We start from the raw sequence: 16,455 nt of genomic DNA on the forward strand, positions 1-16,455 counted from the left end.
CTCGCCTGCCCTTTATTACTGCCTTCTGCTTCAGAGCGGTAGAGGAAATGAGTTTAGTGTTGATATTTACAGTAGGCTGAAGTGAAAATAGATGCACACAAACACATGCAGGTATTCATACACAACACACAGTCACAAATGAGTGCAGCGCTGGCTCTGCATGACATGGTAGAAGATCACCCTCTAGTGGAGTACTTTCATATTGCATCAGAGAGAATATATTTTGCAGTAGGCCTACATGTGTCATGTACACACACACACACACACACACACACAACGTCACTAAAGCTATACGTTATGTAAACAAATCAGTAATTATCATAAACAGATAAAATGTACTTTTGCCATCGTTCATTTTCAGCCAAACATCGACGACGACTCCCTCAGCTATTTGTTTCTTCCATGTAAGGTTTGGTTGGTCTCCGGCCCGGCTGATGTTACTCATCGGGCCGTGGGGTTGATGACGGCGCGGCGGTTTAATTTCCTGCAGTTGTATGCCCACGAGTCTCAGCAGGACACAAACACGCGAGCAAGCAGACCGTCAGACTGTTTGTTCACAGCGCCCCTGCACCCACCCCCAGTCCGTTATGACGGCAATAAATTCTCCACATAGTGTATGACTGAGATTACAGCGAAAGGACGTGCTCGACAACCTTGAACTGAAATGGATGTGTGGTGACCAGAGGGGGCGCTGTTGACAAACAAATATCTGCCGGAAGGATTAAAGGCTCCGGCTGCTAATGGTGCAGTGCAGCTACAAATCTAATCTTTGGCTTGTTTGGGCTCAGAGTCCAGCCATGGGCCTGGGACTTCCAGCTCTCCAGCAGCTCCTGCCAGCGCGGGTGGAAGTTTGAGGACATGTGGCCAGAGACTTTCTAATGAGGAGACACAGCGCTCAAAAAATCCTCCATAGAAATGCATGGGGTTAGTTTGTAACGTTGTCTACGCATTCTGCGGCAAAACGTTGACATGTGCATACATTGAGCCAATCATGTGGTGTGTTGTAAATACATTGAGCCAAATATGTGGTGTGAAGACGTGCCAATCATGTGTTGTGATCTTGCCACTAGAGCAAGATTGGTGTCGTGAAGCCTTGCGCATGTGCATTTCTGCCGAAACGATGCCCGATGAGTGCCCAAAAAGCGTTGCAATACGGCTGCCGAGTGGAAGGACTTGCCTAAAACGACTTTGATGTGGCAAAGTGTGGCTGCTCTCCATACACCAGGTTCCTCTGAGGAACTCACAGCCTCAACACTGTTTTAAAGGCATCCTGTGCCTAAATATAACAGCTTCAAAGTAATTTTGATGGTAAACTAACTAGGGAGGATGGCGCACCTTCCATACCCTTCCGCAACCATACACCACCCGTCTATGGAAGCCAGCTTTGCAACTTCGCTCGTCCCCGACCTGGAAAATCCATATGGTTTTACGGTAATTTATAGCCTACTATTAGTATAAAATCCTGTAATATTACCTTTTCAGGGTCCAGGGGGGAGAGTGCAGGCCGTGAGTGGTATTTACGACAATTGTTTAAAATACAAATACTCTGCAACTAGGGGGAGCCCAGTACCACCCCCACCCCCCCAAAAAATAACAAATAAAACCGCATTGAACACCTTTAAAGTTGATACCGATGTGGTTAGAAAAGGGAAAATCTCATAAGTTTGAACATTTTAACTTTTTTCCTAGGCGTGGAGGGGCAAGTTTCTCATATATATACAACTATGTATGTAAATTTCCCATGGCAGTGTCTTTAACAATTAGCCTAGAAATCTAGACGCACCCTAGCCCAGCAAATTAAATTTGCTGCCAGGGCTAGTCTAGCAACTCTCCGTTGGCTTGTGAGCTCGAAAAATTAAACTTCTATCAGGCCAATCAAATCGTGTATAGAGTGGTTAGGCGGGCTTAACATAATGATTGATGGCAGAGTTGCAACGGTTTGGCTTGAATTCCCTGGTACTTGAAAACAAAGAAGATGGATGTTGCTGTTGGCCAACAGTGTGACACGAGTTAAGCTTGTTTTAAGATGGCAAAAGTTTGAACTAGCCAACTAGCTCCGCTGGTGGGAAAACGCATGGGACTCATCGCTGTCCTATTGCGGGCAGAGGGAATTTGAAAGACAACCGATTATCCCGCCCCTCGGACTGAGCATTGTGAACGGTGAGTGCCCAGACCCTACATTTAAATGTGGGTCTGGCTCGTCAGGCTATTTAACAATAGTTGTAGTATTAAAAGTGCTACTAGGTATTGTTTCCATTTACTCACTACAGCAGTTGATTTTAATTAGCACAAGTGAGTTAATTAATGAAATCATCTGTTTTATGTGCATAGATAGAACCCTTACATGGAGGACCTACTACTTTCTGAAGCCTTTTTTTCAACTTCTGCAGACACTCTCCCTATGAACTGAACCCGAAAAAACTATGTCTCCCATGTGCAGCCACACACATGGGCAAACACACACACACAGAAACACTGGACATTAGACCATAACCACCCGTGGGCAGACGTAAACAAATATCATTCCATGTTGGTGAAAGGTTAACATGTCATGTGTTGTGTGCTTTCTGTCGTGCCTGTCTATCATGTCAACGTTATGGAAAACAGTCTGTCTACACAGTACACACAAGACATAGCCTGTGTGCCATTTCGTCTTGATTAGGCTACTTCAGTGATATAGGGTTAGCCAGAAAGGTTTGTTTACATTAAGAGGAAAATTGGACGAGTGCAGACTGACTAGTAGTCAAGTAGGTGATGTAGTTGTTTCTGTATTGGATATACAGTATCTCACAAAAGTGAGTACACCCCTCACATTTTTGTAAATATTTTATTATATCTTTTCATGGGACAATACTGAAGAAATTACGCTTTGCTACAATGTACAACACACAGCCATTAATGTCTAAACCACTGGCAACAAAAGTAAGCACCCCTAAGTGAAAATGTCCAAATTGGGCCCAATTAGCCATTTTCCCTCCCTGGTGTCATATGACTTGTTAGTGTTTCAAGGTCTTAGGTGTGAATGGGGAGGTCTGTTAAATTTTGTGTTATCCTTTCACATTCTCTCATACTGGTCACTGGAAGTTCAACCAAAGTCCTTTTAGGCAAGTCCCTCCACTCGGCGGCCATATTGCAACGCTTTTTGGCACTTATCCGGCATCTATTTAGGCAGAAATGCGCATGCGCAGGGCTTCACAACAACAACCTTGCTCCAGTGGCGAGATCACAACATATGATTGGCATTATGTCTTCACAACACACCACATGATTGGCTCAATGTATTCAAACAGAAGGTGGAGGAGCGCAAGCTCTCTACATCCATCAGCTCCGTGTTGTCGTCATGGAGGAGTGGAAGAGGAACTCCATGCCCAAGAGGGGTTAAGGCAGTGCTGGAAAATAATGGTAGCCACACAAAATATTGACACTTTGGCCACAATTTGGACAGTTTCACTTAGGGGTCGCTTTTGTCCCACAACCTTTTTTGTCCCGCAACCTGTCCCGTGGCATCAAGGAAGCAAAAAAGGAATACACTCACAAGATAACCACCCACTTCAAAGACAGCAGGAACGCACAAAGCCTATGGCAGGGCATTCAGGCCATCACAGACTACAAGCCCGCGCCACAGAGCTGTGAGAGCAACATCCCTCTGCTCAACAATCTGAACCGCTTCTTTGCTTGCTTTGAAGCACAAAACAGCACTTGCCCACAGAAGACCCCTCCCCCTCCACACAAGCAGCCCCTGTGCCTCTCTGCCGACAGCGTGAAGAGGACACTTGCTGCTATCAACACCCGTAAGGCAGCAGGCCCAGACAACATCCCAGGTCGTGCGCTGAAGGACTGCGCTGAGGAGCTTAAGGATGTCTTCACAGACATCTTTAACACTTCCCTGAAGCAAGCCATTGTCCCATAATGTTTCAAAGCTGCCACCATCATACCTGTGCCGAAGAAAACTGCTCCATCCTGCTTCAATAATTACCGCCCCGTGGCACTGACACCCATCATCATGAAGTGCTTTGAGCGGCTTGTCATGTCACACATCAAATCCACTCTCCCCCCACCCTGGACCCCTTCCAGTTTGCATACCGAGCCAAACGGTCCACAGAGGATGCAATCTGCTCTGCCCTCCACCCAGCCCTCACCCACCTGGAAAAAAGAGACTCATATGTGAGATTGCTGTTTATAGACTTCAGTTCTGCATTCAACACCATAATACCACAACAACTCATCTGCAAACTTGACAAACTGGGACTCAGTACCTACCTCTGCAACTGGCTACTGGACTTCCTCTGTCAATATCTCAAGCAGCATCACACTGAGCACGGGGGCCCCCCAAGGCTGCGTGCTCAGTCCGCTGCTCTTCACCCTGCTGACGCATGACTGCACTGCAACCTACAACAACAACCACATAGTGAAATTTGCTGACGACACAACTCTGGTGGGTCTCATCACCAAGGGCGAAGAGACTCAATACAGGTTGGAGGTCGACCTTCTGACCACGTGGTGCAGGGACAACAACCTCCTGCTGAATGTCAGCAAGACCAAGGAGATTGTTGTTGACTTCCGGAGAGGTCACACCCAACACCTGCCACTGACCATCGACGGTGCTGTGGGGGAGAGAGTGAGCAGCACCAAATTCCTGGGGGTGCACATCAGTGAAGACCTCTCCTGGACCACCAACACTGCATCACTGGCGAAGAAAGCTCAGCGCCGCCTCTACTTCCTGCGGAAACTCAGGCGAGCAAGTGCTCCACCAGCCATCATGACCACATTCTACCGAGGCACCATTGAGAGCATCCTCTCCAGCTGTATCGCTGTGTGGGGCGGAAGCTGCACTGAATACAACAAGAAAGCCCTGCAGCGCATAGTGAACACAGCTGGAAGGATTATTGGTGCTTCACTCCCCTCCTTGAAGGACATTTACACCACCCACCTCACCCGCAAGGCGACCACAATTGTGAGTGATGCAAGTCACCCCGCTCACAATTTGTTTGATCTACTGCCCTCTGGGAAGAGGTACAGAAGCCTGCGCTCCCGCACCACCAGATTCACCAACAGCTTCATACACCAGGCTGTTAGGATGCTGAACTCACTCACTCCCCCCTCCACCCTCAGCTACATAACATCCTGGACTTTGGACCCACAATGGCTGCCTTGCACTACTCCACTTGCACTACTCCACTTGTACCCTTGCACACTTTGCAACTTGTTGTTGTTGTCCTGAACACACTTCTGCTCTTACATAACTTGCACCACTATGCCACTTGCATACTTAGGTCAAACAGAACTACTTCAGCCATTTATTGGCCTGACTTTTGCACTATTATATTGACTGTCTACTGTATACACAATTTCAACCCAAATTTTGCTGCTCTTATTTCTTCATTGTATGTGCCTTCTTATTTACTTTTTATATTGTTTACTTGAATGTTATGTTTGTCTGTGGACTTAATTGGTAAAATATGTCTTGTCTCCACCGTGGGATAGTGGGAAATGTAATTTCGATCTCTTTGTATGTCTTGACATGTGAAGAAATTGACAATAAAACAGACTTTGACTTTGACTTTGTTGCCAGCGGTTTAGAAGTTATTTTGAGGGGACAGCAAATTTACACTGTCATACAAGCTCTACACTCACTACTTCACATTTGTATCAAAGTGTAATTTCTTCAGTATTGTCCCATGAAAAGTTAAAATAAAATATTGTGAGATACTACATGAATTGTTAAATATTGTCTATATGTGCTGCTGATGACGTATGATTGGCAAATAAGGTGTTGTGTTATGTGTTTATTTATTCTTTTCAGCGTTGTTATGTTAAAAAAAATCAGTGAATCCTGACACAATATTGGCAAACAATGAAACGAGCCTACAGTACAAGACATTGAGATCTATGGCTTTGACTATAGTATGATTACACGTTGGCATTTTACTCCAGTCACCTTCACACACTAATTTTCAATTACAACACAGGGTAAGTATACCCTCTTCATCCTATTTATTTGTTAAAACTAAATGTGTTCATTCTATGGCTCCACATGTTTCCAAACCTATTCAAGACATGGAAAAGATCTCTTTGCTCTCTGTGTGTACCAGTGCAGGACACACACAAATTGCTGTTGCAGACAAACACACATCTCTCTCTCGCTCACACACACACACACACATGAATACTGGTTATGAGAGCTCAGCTCAGTGTCACTGAGATATAGTTTTAGTCAAAAGTGTGTGGCTCTGATGATTTGGCCGCTGGAATAGTGAGGCAGAACCACTTGCTCAACATTTCAAATGAAAAAGCATTTCCCTTTGAAATAAAATGTAACGCTTCAGGTGCAGGTCTAACACTATATTGACATACCAAGTTAACACAACAGCTATGTAGGTTGTCCTTCTGTTCTGAGCAAGAATATAGGCAATAGGAACACTTCACATAAGTCCTATTCATCTCTGGTGAGGGATGTTTGCACAGTATTGTCTTCAGAGATAACACACACGTGTGTAAACCAGTATATGAGCCTAGTCAATGAGTGTTCTTGTTGAACATGCACACTGTTCCATGGCCTCCAACAGGTCTACAGTATGCCTTCAAACCGAGAGAAGCTGTTCCCCTGCATCTCAGCTTTTAACACACATAATCCCCCACTGTTGTCACTTCACTCATTTAACCCTCCTGTTGTGTTAGTTTTATGTTTACTAGTTTTGTGTTCCCAGTCAAAATTGACCGCTGGATTATAACTTGTTATAAATCCATAGTAACACACGTATTATCATCTAATGTTGTGATAGACCTTTGTATCAACTTGTCAGAAAGGGGATGATTCCATTGGGGAAAGGTTCCAGTGGGGGCTGGCATAGAAGCAAAGAGGGGGAGTGAGGGTGTGTTTGCGTTTTAATGTAGCCTACAGAAGCACATATACAGTCCATCTGATCAATAAGTATGTGCCTGGACTCAATTTTATACACTGACCATTTTCTCACCCATTAATTTCTAATGGCCAGTCATTTTTGAACGGAAATACACCTGGGTGTTCTAAAGTTAAATAAAACAATCAAAATGTTTATAAAAATGATCAAATATTTTTGAGAGAAAAGAACTGTCAATCGGTCACATTTGACCGCGAACACAACAGGAGGGTTAAGAAGTTCTTCACCAGCAGGCTGCACTGGGCGATTTGCAACTTTATAAAGGTGCTAACGCATGGCTTCCAACATGAAATGGTAATTACGCATGTATTCGCCAACAGCTGTTTTGGCTTCCTGTAATCTGCTGGCGACCGGATAAACGCAAATCCACATTATCATGTGTAAATACATCCTGTAGGCTAGCTCCTGTCTGGCTAGAGCCTAATGTGTTGTCAAACATCATAAAACAACGCAAAATGAATAATAAGAGCGTGTCCAAGAGCAGGACCAATTATAATCAATCTTAAAGTTCAAAATTGTATCCTTGCGCAAGTTAAGGGAGCCGCCTGCCAGCCAAATACCTGTGAGCTGCTAGGGACCGGGGCTGTACCTCATCCCTTTAAACGACCAGACAAAGGTCTAGGTGGGTTGAGCTTGTGTGTTGTCTCTGCCATGGCAACCTGATGGATCAGCTTCACAAAACTACGGAGCTTTGGTAACCGCAAATCAGTGATGTCAGGGGGCCACGGATGCTGGTGAGGAGGATGGCGTGGTTTCGATGCATTGTTTGGTGTTGACGGAGCCAGCGCGTTCTCGGCACAAGTGATGCTTTGTCATTGAGACGTTGGTCCAATTGTGTCCTCGGAGTGACACGTCCGTCTTCCTTCCAGCATCCCGTCGCGGCTTGAGGAGTGCGTGGATTCTGCGCTCAAGGTGGACATCATTATTTCCAGGCTTTGCAACAGCGTGCAGCTGGAGCGCGATGGATCACAGCCGGAAGACAGGGCACGTTTTAAGTGTCAGCTTCATTTTGGAGACGACCTGTTTACGACGTGATTTATAATCTCACCCTGGACCAAACATTTGGGGGATTTTCATACTACACCAAATTGTATATATTTGTGAATAATAGCCTAGAGTAAACAATTTCTGATTTCGTCGTTTGTTTTTCCTTGAGGCTCATCTAAGCATATGACATTACAATGGATAGGTTACATTCTTCCATGCGCAATCGGCTCTACAGTTTGCCACAGCATATTGGACAAAAAGCAGCAATGACTGGCGATGGAGAAGACAGCGACAAGGACACTCGGAGGAAAAGTGTCAAGATGCAACATCTGCCTTCACCGTCTTCCACGGGCAGTAAAAAGGGCATCTGTGACACCAAAAGCGGAGAGACAGAGACAGACGTAGGGAGATTATTTAGGACGAACGTGAATGGGGACTGTCGGAGATTTCGGGGTAGCCTGTCTTCCATCAGCAGTCGACATACCTATGATTCAAATTTAGCTGAACAGAGGCGCCTCATCACCGAGACAGACGGCAGCCCTGCCGATGACAACCCCAGCGATGAGCCGGGTTCCGGAGCGGACCAGGGGGCACAGGACGGCGGGGCAGGTGCTACCGGTGGAGCAGGAGCCCAGGAAGCGTCTCCCGGCGAACAACCCAGTTTCATAAAGTTAGAAGGAATCGATCAGATTATGTCGGACGATGACAGAATGTATCAGTCTGGCTTCATGCAAAGACAGCTGGGGGCGATGCTGCAACCTGGGGTCAACAAGTTCTCCCTCCGAATGTTCGGAAGTGAGAAGGCAGTGGAACGCGAGCAAGAGAGGGTCAAATCGGCGGGCTTTTGGATCATCCACCCGTACAGTGACTTCAGGTGATTCTCATTTACATCCTTATAGCGCAGCGCTGGCACCGCGCGCGTGTGAATGTGGTGGGCGACACGGTAGGCTATTCTGTGAGTGTTTGGTTGAGGTTATCAGCTGCAGAGGGGGTTGAGAAAGGTAATGTTACAACAGGCATTAGTCTGTCCATGCCCTTGAGTGAGCAGACGGTAGCCGATCACTGAAACCATATCGCACTACAGCAACCCCCTTTGTGGTCGCTGATAGCTTTCTCCTGCCCTAGAGATTGACATTGAATCTAGACCAGCAGATGTATCTTAGGTATTTTACACCAATGCAATGCACTTCATAAGCTGGTTCTCTTATTCATCTGATAAAAGGCCTAGATATTTAGACGGTCCACACAGAGCCATTTTGGTCTGTATGTGAACTAACAGACCACCAATAAAAATCAATGCAGTATCTTTCTGAGACACAAATAGCTCAGTGCTTCAAATGAGGCATTACAATCACGTTCATCCAAACCTGACAAAAGCACCATGTGTCCAGACAACCTCGTATAGCATTTCCACACACACACACACACACACCGGAACCTATAATGTCTTTTTTACTCAGGGGTCTTTTCAACGTCTCTGTGGGTCTCACGCATCCCCAGTGCTGCAATCTGCCTCTGCATTTCACATCTGACATTGCTTGTATCTTTCTTCTAATTTCTCAGCCGAGTGTAGGCCTAGACTATGCAGTGTGCCCTGTCAGAGATGACAGGAATAGGGTAATCAGAACGGGCTAACGTGAGCAGAGGCGTGATTAGGGCCAAACATCAGAGAGGATTATGACAACACAATTTATTTAATGGAGATTTAATGGCGCGGTGGTGGAGAGAGCTTTGCAGCAGCAAGCAGTAGCATTACTGGAGCATGCAGTGGCCGCATCGACAGGTCGGACAGCACGAGCGAAAGCAGGCCACGCTGCTGCGACTCGCACGTGCAGCAGGTGAACAGTAATTACGGAATTGTTTGTTTGGACGTCATTCTTCCCGTTTGTTTGGGCTTTGATGACATTGCAGCTGCACAGATGTCATGGTACCTGTTGATCAGATGGCAGAGCAGAGAGCACACCGCATGAGGCTGTATGTCCATGGCAGACACAGACACAGGCAGAGACAGGGGAAGGGAGGGATGCAATGAGGTTTTGTGTCAATCTCACTGCTGGAGATACGCTCTATTTCTGGTGATGGTGTTGAGCATCTGATGAAAGCCCTGTCACAGTTGCTCAGTGATCGGTAGCCTAATCGCCTGATTGGCCTCATCAATAATACAACAATACAATAGGGTCCAATAGAGTTGAATGGGCAATCACTCCACCTGTGTTGCACTGATATAGACCTAAACCTAACCTGACTAGACCTCACAAAATCTCAAGACGTGTAGGCCACATAGCGCTGACATATGGGTGTGTAACACACACATATACATACACATACCCCACTACTGTCTATTGCAGTGTCAGCGCTCAGGAGGAGATGGGTCAGCCTGGATGAGTGTGTATGTGTGTGTGTGTGTGAGTGACAGGCAGTCTGGTTTGGTCATTGCTGAATGGAGCAATGACTTCCTCACTAGCCTCTCAGTGATGTCATCACTTCCCAGGGTTCCTCAGTAGCCTCTCAGTGATGTTATCACATCCCAGGGTTCCTCACTAGCCTCTCAGTGAGGTGATCACATCCCAGAGTTCCTCAGTAGCCTCCATAGATATATAACCAAATGTCGCCTTATTGGCTTTTCAACATGCGGCTGCCGCCACCATCTTTCATCTGACGGAAGTACGTCATATCTGAGATTGAACAAATGCAGCAGAAAAAATGCTGTACTTGTGTGCTGCATTTAGTTGTTTTAGGAATTAGTTGTTTTAGTTGTGTTAGGAATTTCAAAAGTAAAGAGCAAGGATCTAACATTTCACACGTGAGAAGCTATTTTCATAGGACAGGCCGACCACGTATTATATTTATTTTCCTCCACAAATATAAAACATCCATGACAATCGGTTGGGCAATCGGTTGGGCAAGCTTTATAGCCCAAAACCCCTGCAGCTTGTCATTACACTCCATTCTTTTGCCGGTAAGTGTTCCATGTTCCAATATGGCGGCTGCGTTGATGTATCCTGTCTCATAGGCTTTAGCGGGCAAGGCGACATCTACCGATATCTATGAGTAGCGTCTCCTGTGATGTGGAGAGTTGGAAGATGAGAAGCTGCAGAGATCTGCGGCAGGTGGAGAGGACAGGAGAGAGGAGATCTGCATGAGGTGGGGAGGAGAGAATAGAGGAGATCTGCAGGAGGTGGGGAGGAGAGAGGAGATCTGCAGGAGGTGGGGAGGAGAGAATAGAGGAGATCTGCAGGAGGTGGGGAGGAGAGGGGAGAGGAGATCTGCAGGAGGTGGGGAGGAGAGAATAGAGGAGATCTGCAGGAGGTGGGGAGGAGAGAATAGAGGAGATCTGCAGGAGATGGGGAGGAGAAGGGAGAGGAGATCTGCAGGAGGTGGGGAGGAGAGAGGAGATCTGCAGGAGGTGGGGAGGAGAGAATAGAGGAGATCTGCAGGAGGTGGGGAGGAGAGGGGAGAGGAGATCTGCAGGAGGTGGGGAGGAGAAGGGAGAGGAGATCTGCAGGAGGTGGGGAGGAGAGGGGAGATCTGCTACTTCTCCATATTACCACAGATTGACTCATAAACCAAATGTTTTTGCAACATCAGAGGTTCCTCTTCAGCGGCTTTTTCCAGAATGTAGATGTTACCTTGATTGAATGTAGATGTTACCTGTGATTGAATGCCCAAATGGTATTTCATTAGATGTGCTCTTATTCTCTGCACATGTTAATGTGAGAGGTAAATTTGTCGGATTTTTAGATCTCTGACTTCACCTTGCGTCAGCCAAATGTAATGTAATGTAATCTTGTCCCAAACTATATACTTATGTCTATATACAGCTCTGGAAAAAATTAAGAGACCACTGCACATTTTTCTGATGTCATCCTATGCTTGTCATATTGAAATTTGCTGTAGTCTCTTAATTTTGAATATGATTGTCAACTCATTCAAATGTAGAAGCATCTCAAGGACCATTGATAGAAGTAGGATGCACCAGAGCTCAATTGCAAGTGTCATAACAAAGGGTCTGAATACTTATGTAAATGGAATATTTCAGTCTTTTATTTTTTTTTAATACATTTACAAAACACTCCAAACACTTATTTTTTGTGGAGTGTTGGAGTATTGTGTGTGCATTGATGAGAAAAAAATAATTTAATCCATTTTAAGATGAGTCTGAAACATAACAAAATGTGGAAAACTTGAAAACCCTAATCTACAATATTTGGACATCAGTTATCTAGCTCCCAAATACATAAAGCAGTTAACACCAACTCTAACCAGCTCTACATGAACCAGTTAACACCAAGTCTAACCCGCTCTACATGAACCAGTTAACACCAAGTCTAACCAGCTCCACATAAACCAGTTAACACCAGCTCTACATAAAACAGAGGTGTGTTGAAATTTGGCAAACAGTAGCGAATGTTCGTGATAAACATGTTTTCTTTGAATAGTTAGTTTGAACGATTTGATGTTAACATTTCATTGTAACCGAAATGGCATTGTTGCCTTCGTCAAGCTCACGTCTAATTCCACTCTATGTTCTATGTTCTATGAGAACTACCTCCGCAGACTGTTTGCAATTGTTCGCAAACATTTGCAGAAAACTCAAGGCAAATGGAAAACTGTTCACCAACGTTCAAACCACATTACAAAAACAGTTCACCCAAGGGTAGGCTACTTACAATTTCAACAGCAACAAAGCCAAGTCGGCATCCGTTTTGAAGTCTTCTTAGAAACTACAATCTGACTACATTTTCGAGGCGCGATTGGATACTTCCGCTGAGTCACATCCGGATTTCCTCGGACCAGGAACAGAAAGTTGCATATTCGTTTTTTCCGCGGAGAAGCGATAGAGGGAGACGAAGCACCCACCAAACAACCCAGAAAGTGTTGTAGAACCATCAGAACAACTCTCAACCTGCATAATTAAGGTCATTTTTGCTCAAATTGTTGCATAGGGCTTCTTTAACACCCACTCTACATAAACCAGTTAACACCAGCTCTCCATAAACCAGTTAACACCATGTCTAATCAGCTCTGAATAAACCAGTTAACACACCTGCAGCTGGGGAGGAAATCAGTCCTGAGTGTCTCTCTCTCTCTCTCTCTCTCTCTCTCTCTCTCACACACACACACACACACACACTCACACACACACTGGTGCTGAGAACGGAGATCAGAGGGGTGTCACAGTGCACACTGTAATGTGTGTAGTGAGCTGTGATGTCCTGCCGTGCTGTCAGGTAAACTGCTACCTGTTACAATCAGAAATGAGTCACCTGTGTGCTGAAGCGAAGCAGGCCAGGAAACTGGGAAGTCTGAATATGCCAGGAAGTCTGAATATGTTGGGAAGTCTCTCCGTCAGTACACTTTCATGTAGTGCGCTGAGTGCACTACGTGTTGACTGCTCTCCACTCCTCTCTTTTCCCAGGAACAGACAGAAGAGATTGGACACAGACACATACATAGACAGTCAGAGAAAGATGCATAGATAGGGTCGGACATAGACAGACAGACAGGGTCACATGCAGACAGACAGACAGGGTTAGATGCAGTCCCACAGGGCGTGTCCAGGCAGCAGTCCTGTCCTGCAGCTCTGTACTGTCAGTGGAGTGTGAGGGGAGAGTGGTTAGCGCTAGCCTCAGTGGAGTGTGAGGGTAGAGTGGTTAGCGCAAGCCTCAGTGGAGTGTGAGGGTAGAGTGGTTAGCGCTAGCCTCAGTGGAGTGCGAGGGGAGAGTGGTTAGCGCTAGCCTCAGTGGAGTGCGAGGGGAGAGTGGTTAGCGCTAGCCTCAGTGGAAGGGGAGAGTGGTTAGCTCTAGCCTCAGTGGAGTGTGAGGGGAGAGTTGTTAGCGCTAGCCTCAGTGGAGTGTGAGGGGACAATGGTTAGCGCTAGCCTCAGCGTTAGCGGTGGGCTGCAGATCAGAGTTTAATGAGTTATGAAATCACTAAGCTGAGCATGATGGCCCGGCTGCAGCAGAGCATTAGAAATGGGATAGGTGAGGGGGGAGGGAAGGAGGCAGGGAGAGAGAGAGAGAGGGATAGAGGGATGGGCAGAGGGAAAGAGAAAGGGAGGGATGGACAGAGGGAAAGAGAAAGAGAGGGAGGGATGGGGGGGGGGGGGGGGGTGGGCAGGACAGGGGAGTTGACCTAGAGGGTGGACGGGTATGTGTGTGTGTGGGGGGGGGGTGTATGTGTGTGTGTGTGTCTGTGTGTGGATATATGTGTGTGTGTGTGTGTGTGTGTGTGCGCGTGCGTGCGTGTGTGTGTGTCTGTGTGTGGATGTATGTGTGTGTGTGTGTCTGTGTGTGAGTGTATGTGTGTGTTCGGTGTGTGTGTGCATGTGTAGTTGTTGGCGGTGATATAACGGTAGCTGAGCTCACAGCTGGACTGCGGAACTGAGCTGCACTTGTTGAATCATGGAGCAGATGTTTGTGGGTTTGCCGCTTTACAGTTGGCGCTGCTGGAGGAAACCTCATGGTCGCAAATACCCTCTCTCACACACACACAGATGCACACACACACGCACACAAACACACACATGCACGCACACACACACACACACACATACACACATACACACCGGCCTGCTCAGTAAATGGTACAGGCCGTCCTGTTCATTAAGCCGCAACCCAAACTCACCAGGCCTCCTCCTCTCCTGTCAGCGCAGTGGTGGCACTGGAGCAACAATCATGGCAGAGCGTGAACATCTGTCCGAGGCCCTGAGTTAGATCTCCCTCCCATCACAGATCACATCGGATTCATCTTCCTGTAACAACAGGTTGTGGGGCCCAGGTTCACCCCAACCGCTTACTGACCACAGCGGAACCCCCTCGAGGACGGTTAGTGGAGGTGACCGGTTGCCCCCCTCAGTCCTGCCAACGTCAGCGTGTCAACGTGTGTGTGTGTGGCGGGGGGGGGGTCATACAACTTCCTATTATTCCCTATGGGACTGTGTGCTGCTTTCACCTTCTTTGCCATGCTTAATTATGCGTCTTAGCCATGCGTCTTAGTCATGCGTGTGTCTGTTTTAGCCATGGGTCTTCAGCCTGCAAAAATCCAAACTCATTCACAAAGTGAATAGAGTCTGGTGACTCTCGATTGGGAAACGTTTCCAACACTTGCATCGCAACGGGCACTAACTTTGAAATCATTGGTCCAGCCTTACCAATCACATTGATCAGAGATTCCTAACATTACTATATATCACATGGTGTATGGACTGTGGTGTTCCAGACTAGATTTCCCTGAGAGAAAATCTAGATTGGCAGGGCCAGGCTAATGCGTCTTAGCCATGTGTGTGTCTTGTTTAACTGCGGAACGTCCAATCGGTGTCCTATCTGCTCTGTCTGTTTTCAAGGTGAAGATTGTTTTTTTCTGGAGTCCAGAGGTTTGGCTAAGAAATCCAGTCACATCCTGGCAGACTGCAGCAGCCTTGAATGCAGAATGCAGAAAAGTGTCTGAGTGCTGCTAGCGTTGCATGGCCCTTTTGTGTGCTGCACTGCTGACCACAGCAGCTGTCCGAGGTCAGAGGTCAATTCAAAGTCCCTCATCATTTGAAAACCAGTGGAGCATAAGCTTACACACTGACACTCTAAATGCAACGTGTGTGTGTGTGTGGTCTCTCCTAATCGCTCATGTTAAATGATTTCTGAGGTCAGGCATTCCTGGAAATATGATAAATATGATGATACCTGTCCATGTCAGTCTGTGATGGTGTTTGTGTGTGTGTCTGCTGATGTAGACTAAACATCCCTCTGTTGTAGCCTTCTTGAGCCCCCCCTCGCCCGCTACTCTAATCAATGGTCAGGCCGCACTGATTCATCTCTGCCCAGCAGTCTGCATTGATTTTGTGCTGTGGTGCTTTTTGCTGGGGCGGTAGATGCAAGAATCAGAGTCATCCCCCCAGGACCGCCTCGCCATAAACACTGATTTCACCTTTCAAAGAATCCATACGTGCATGTAGAACTTGAATGTGTGTCCAGGGTGGATCCATCTCCTGCAAGGATGACCAAAGCATGCACTTAGTGAGAGGAACAGAACTTAAGCAACCAAAACAGCCTTGAGCTAAACAGAACTCAAAACAAACACACAAACACCAAACTAAACAGCTAAACTAACTCACTCTGCGAAACAGAACTCAAAACAAGCACACATACACCATGTAAAGAGCAGGGTTGTGCACAATTAGAATTGCAATTCTGCTTCCTGTTTGCTACCTCAATTGAAATGCAAGTGAAATTCAAGAATTTAATTGGAATTTAAGAGCCAGTTACAATTCAATTCTGGAATTTTGCACAAGCCTGGTAAAGGGCTAAATTGACTCTTCCTGCTGGCCTGTTGGACTCAGTAGTTCTTAATTCACAGCTGAGCTTTTGCAGATGAAGACGATATCATCTTCATAATTGGACAACAACAGACCAACAGATCAGTTTATCACACCGCAGTCTGGGACCCTACGTTCTTAATTGGCTATAGAGAACCGCATGATAGTCGCTGGTATAGAGGTGTGTGTTCCATGTGTTATGGGTTCTGTGGGTTTTTGTAGTCCCTGTGAGTGTGT

The 16,455-nt window shown here is 46.4% G+C and overlaps 1 protein-coding gene across 1 annotated transcript in view; it reads left to right on the plus strand.

Moving 5' to 3' along the window:
• The first annotated feature begins 7,658 nt into the window (after window positions 1–7,658).
• hcn4l (hyperpolarization activated cyclic nucleotide-gated potassium channel 4l) overlaps window positions 7,659–16,455 on the plus strand; it is a 31,116-nt gene continuing 22,319 nt past the window's right edge. Inside the window, exon 1 of the mRNA XM_042111290.1 lies at window positions 7,659–8,781. Coding sequence (XP_041967224.1) covers window positions 8,102–8,781 — 680 coding nt within the window. The 5' untranslated portion in view covers window positions 7,659–8,101. The remainder of the gene's footprint in view (window positions 8,782–16,455) is intronic.

The sequence above is a fragment of the Alosa sapidissima genome, chromosome 11, assembly GCF_018492685.1.
Source record: "Alosa sapidissima isolate fAloSap1 chromosome 11, fAloSap1.pri, whole genome shotgun sequence".
NCBI classification, from domain to species: domain Eukaryota; kingdom Metazoa; phylum Chordata; class Actinopteri; order Clupeiformes; family Clupeidae; genus Alosa; species Alosa sapidissima.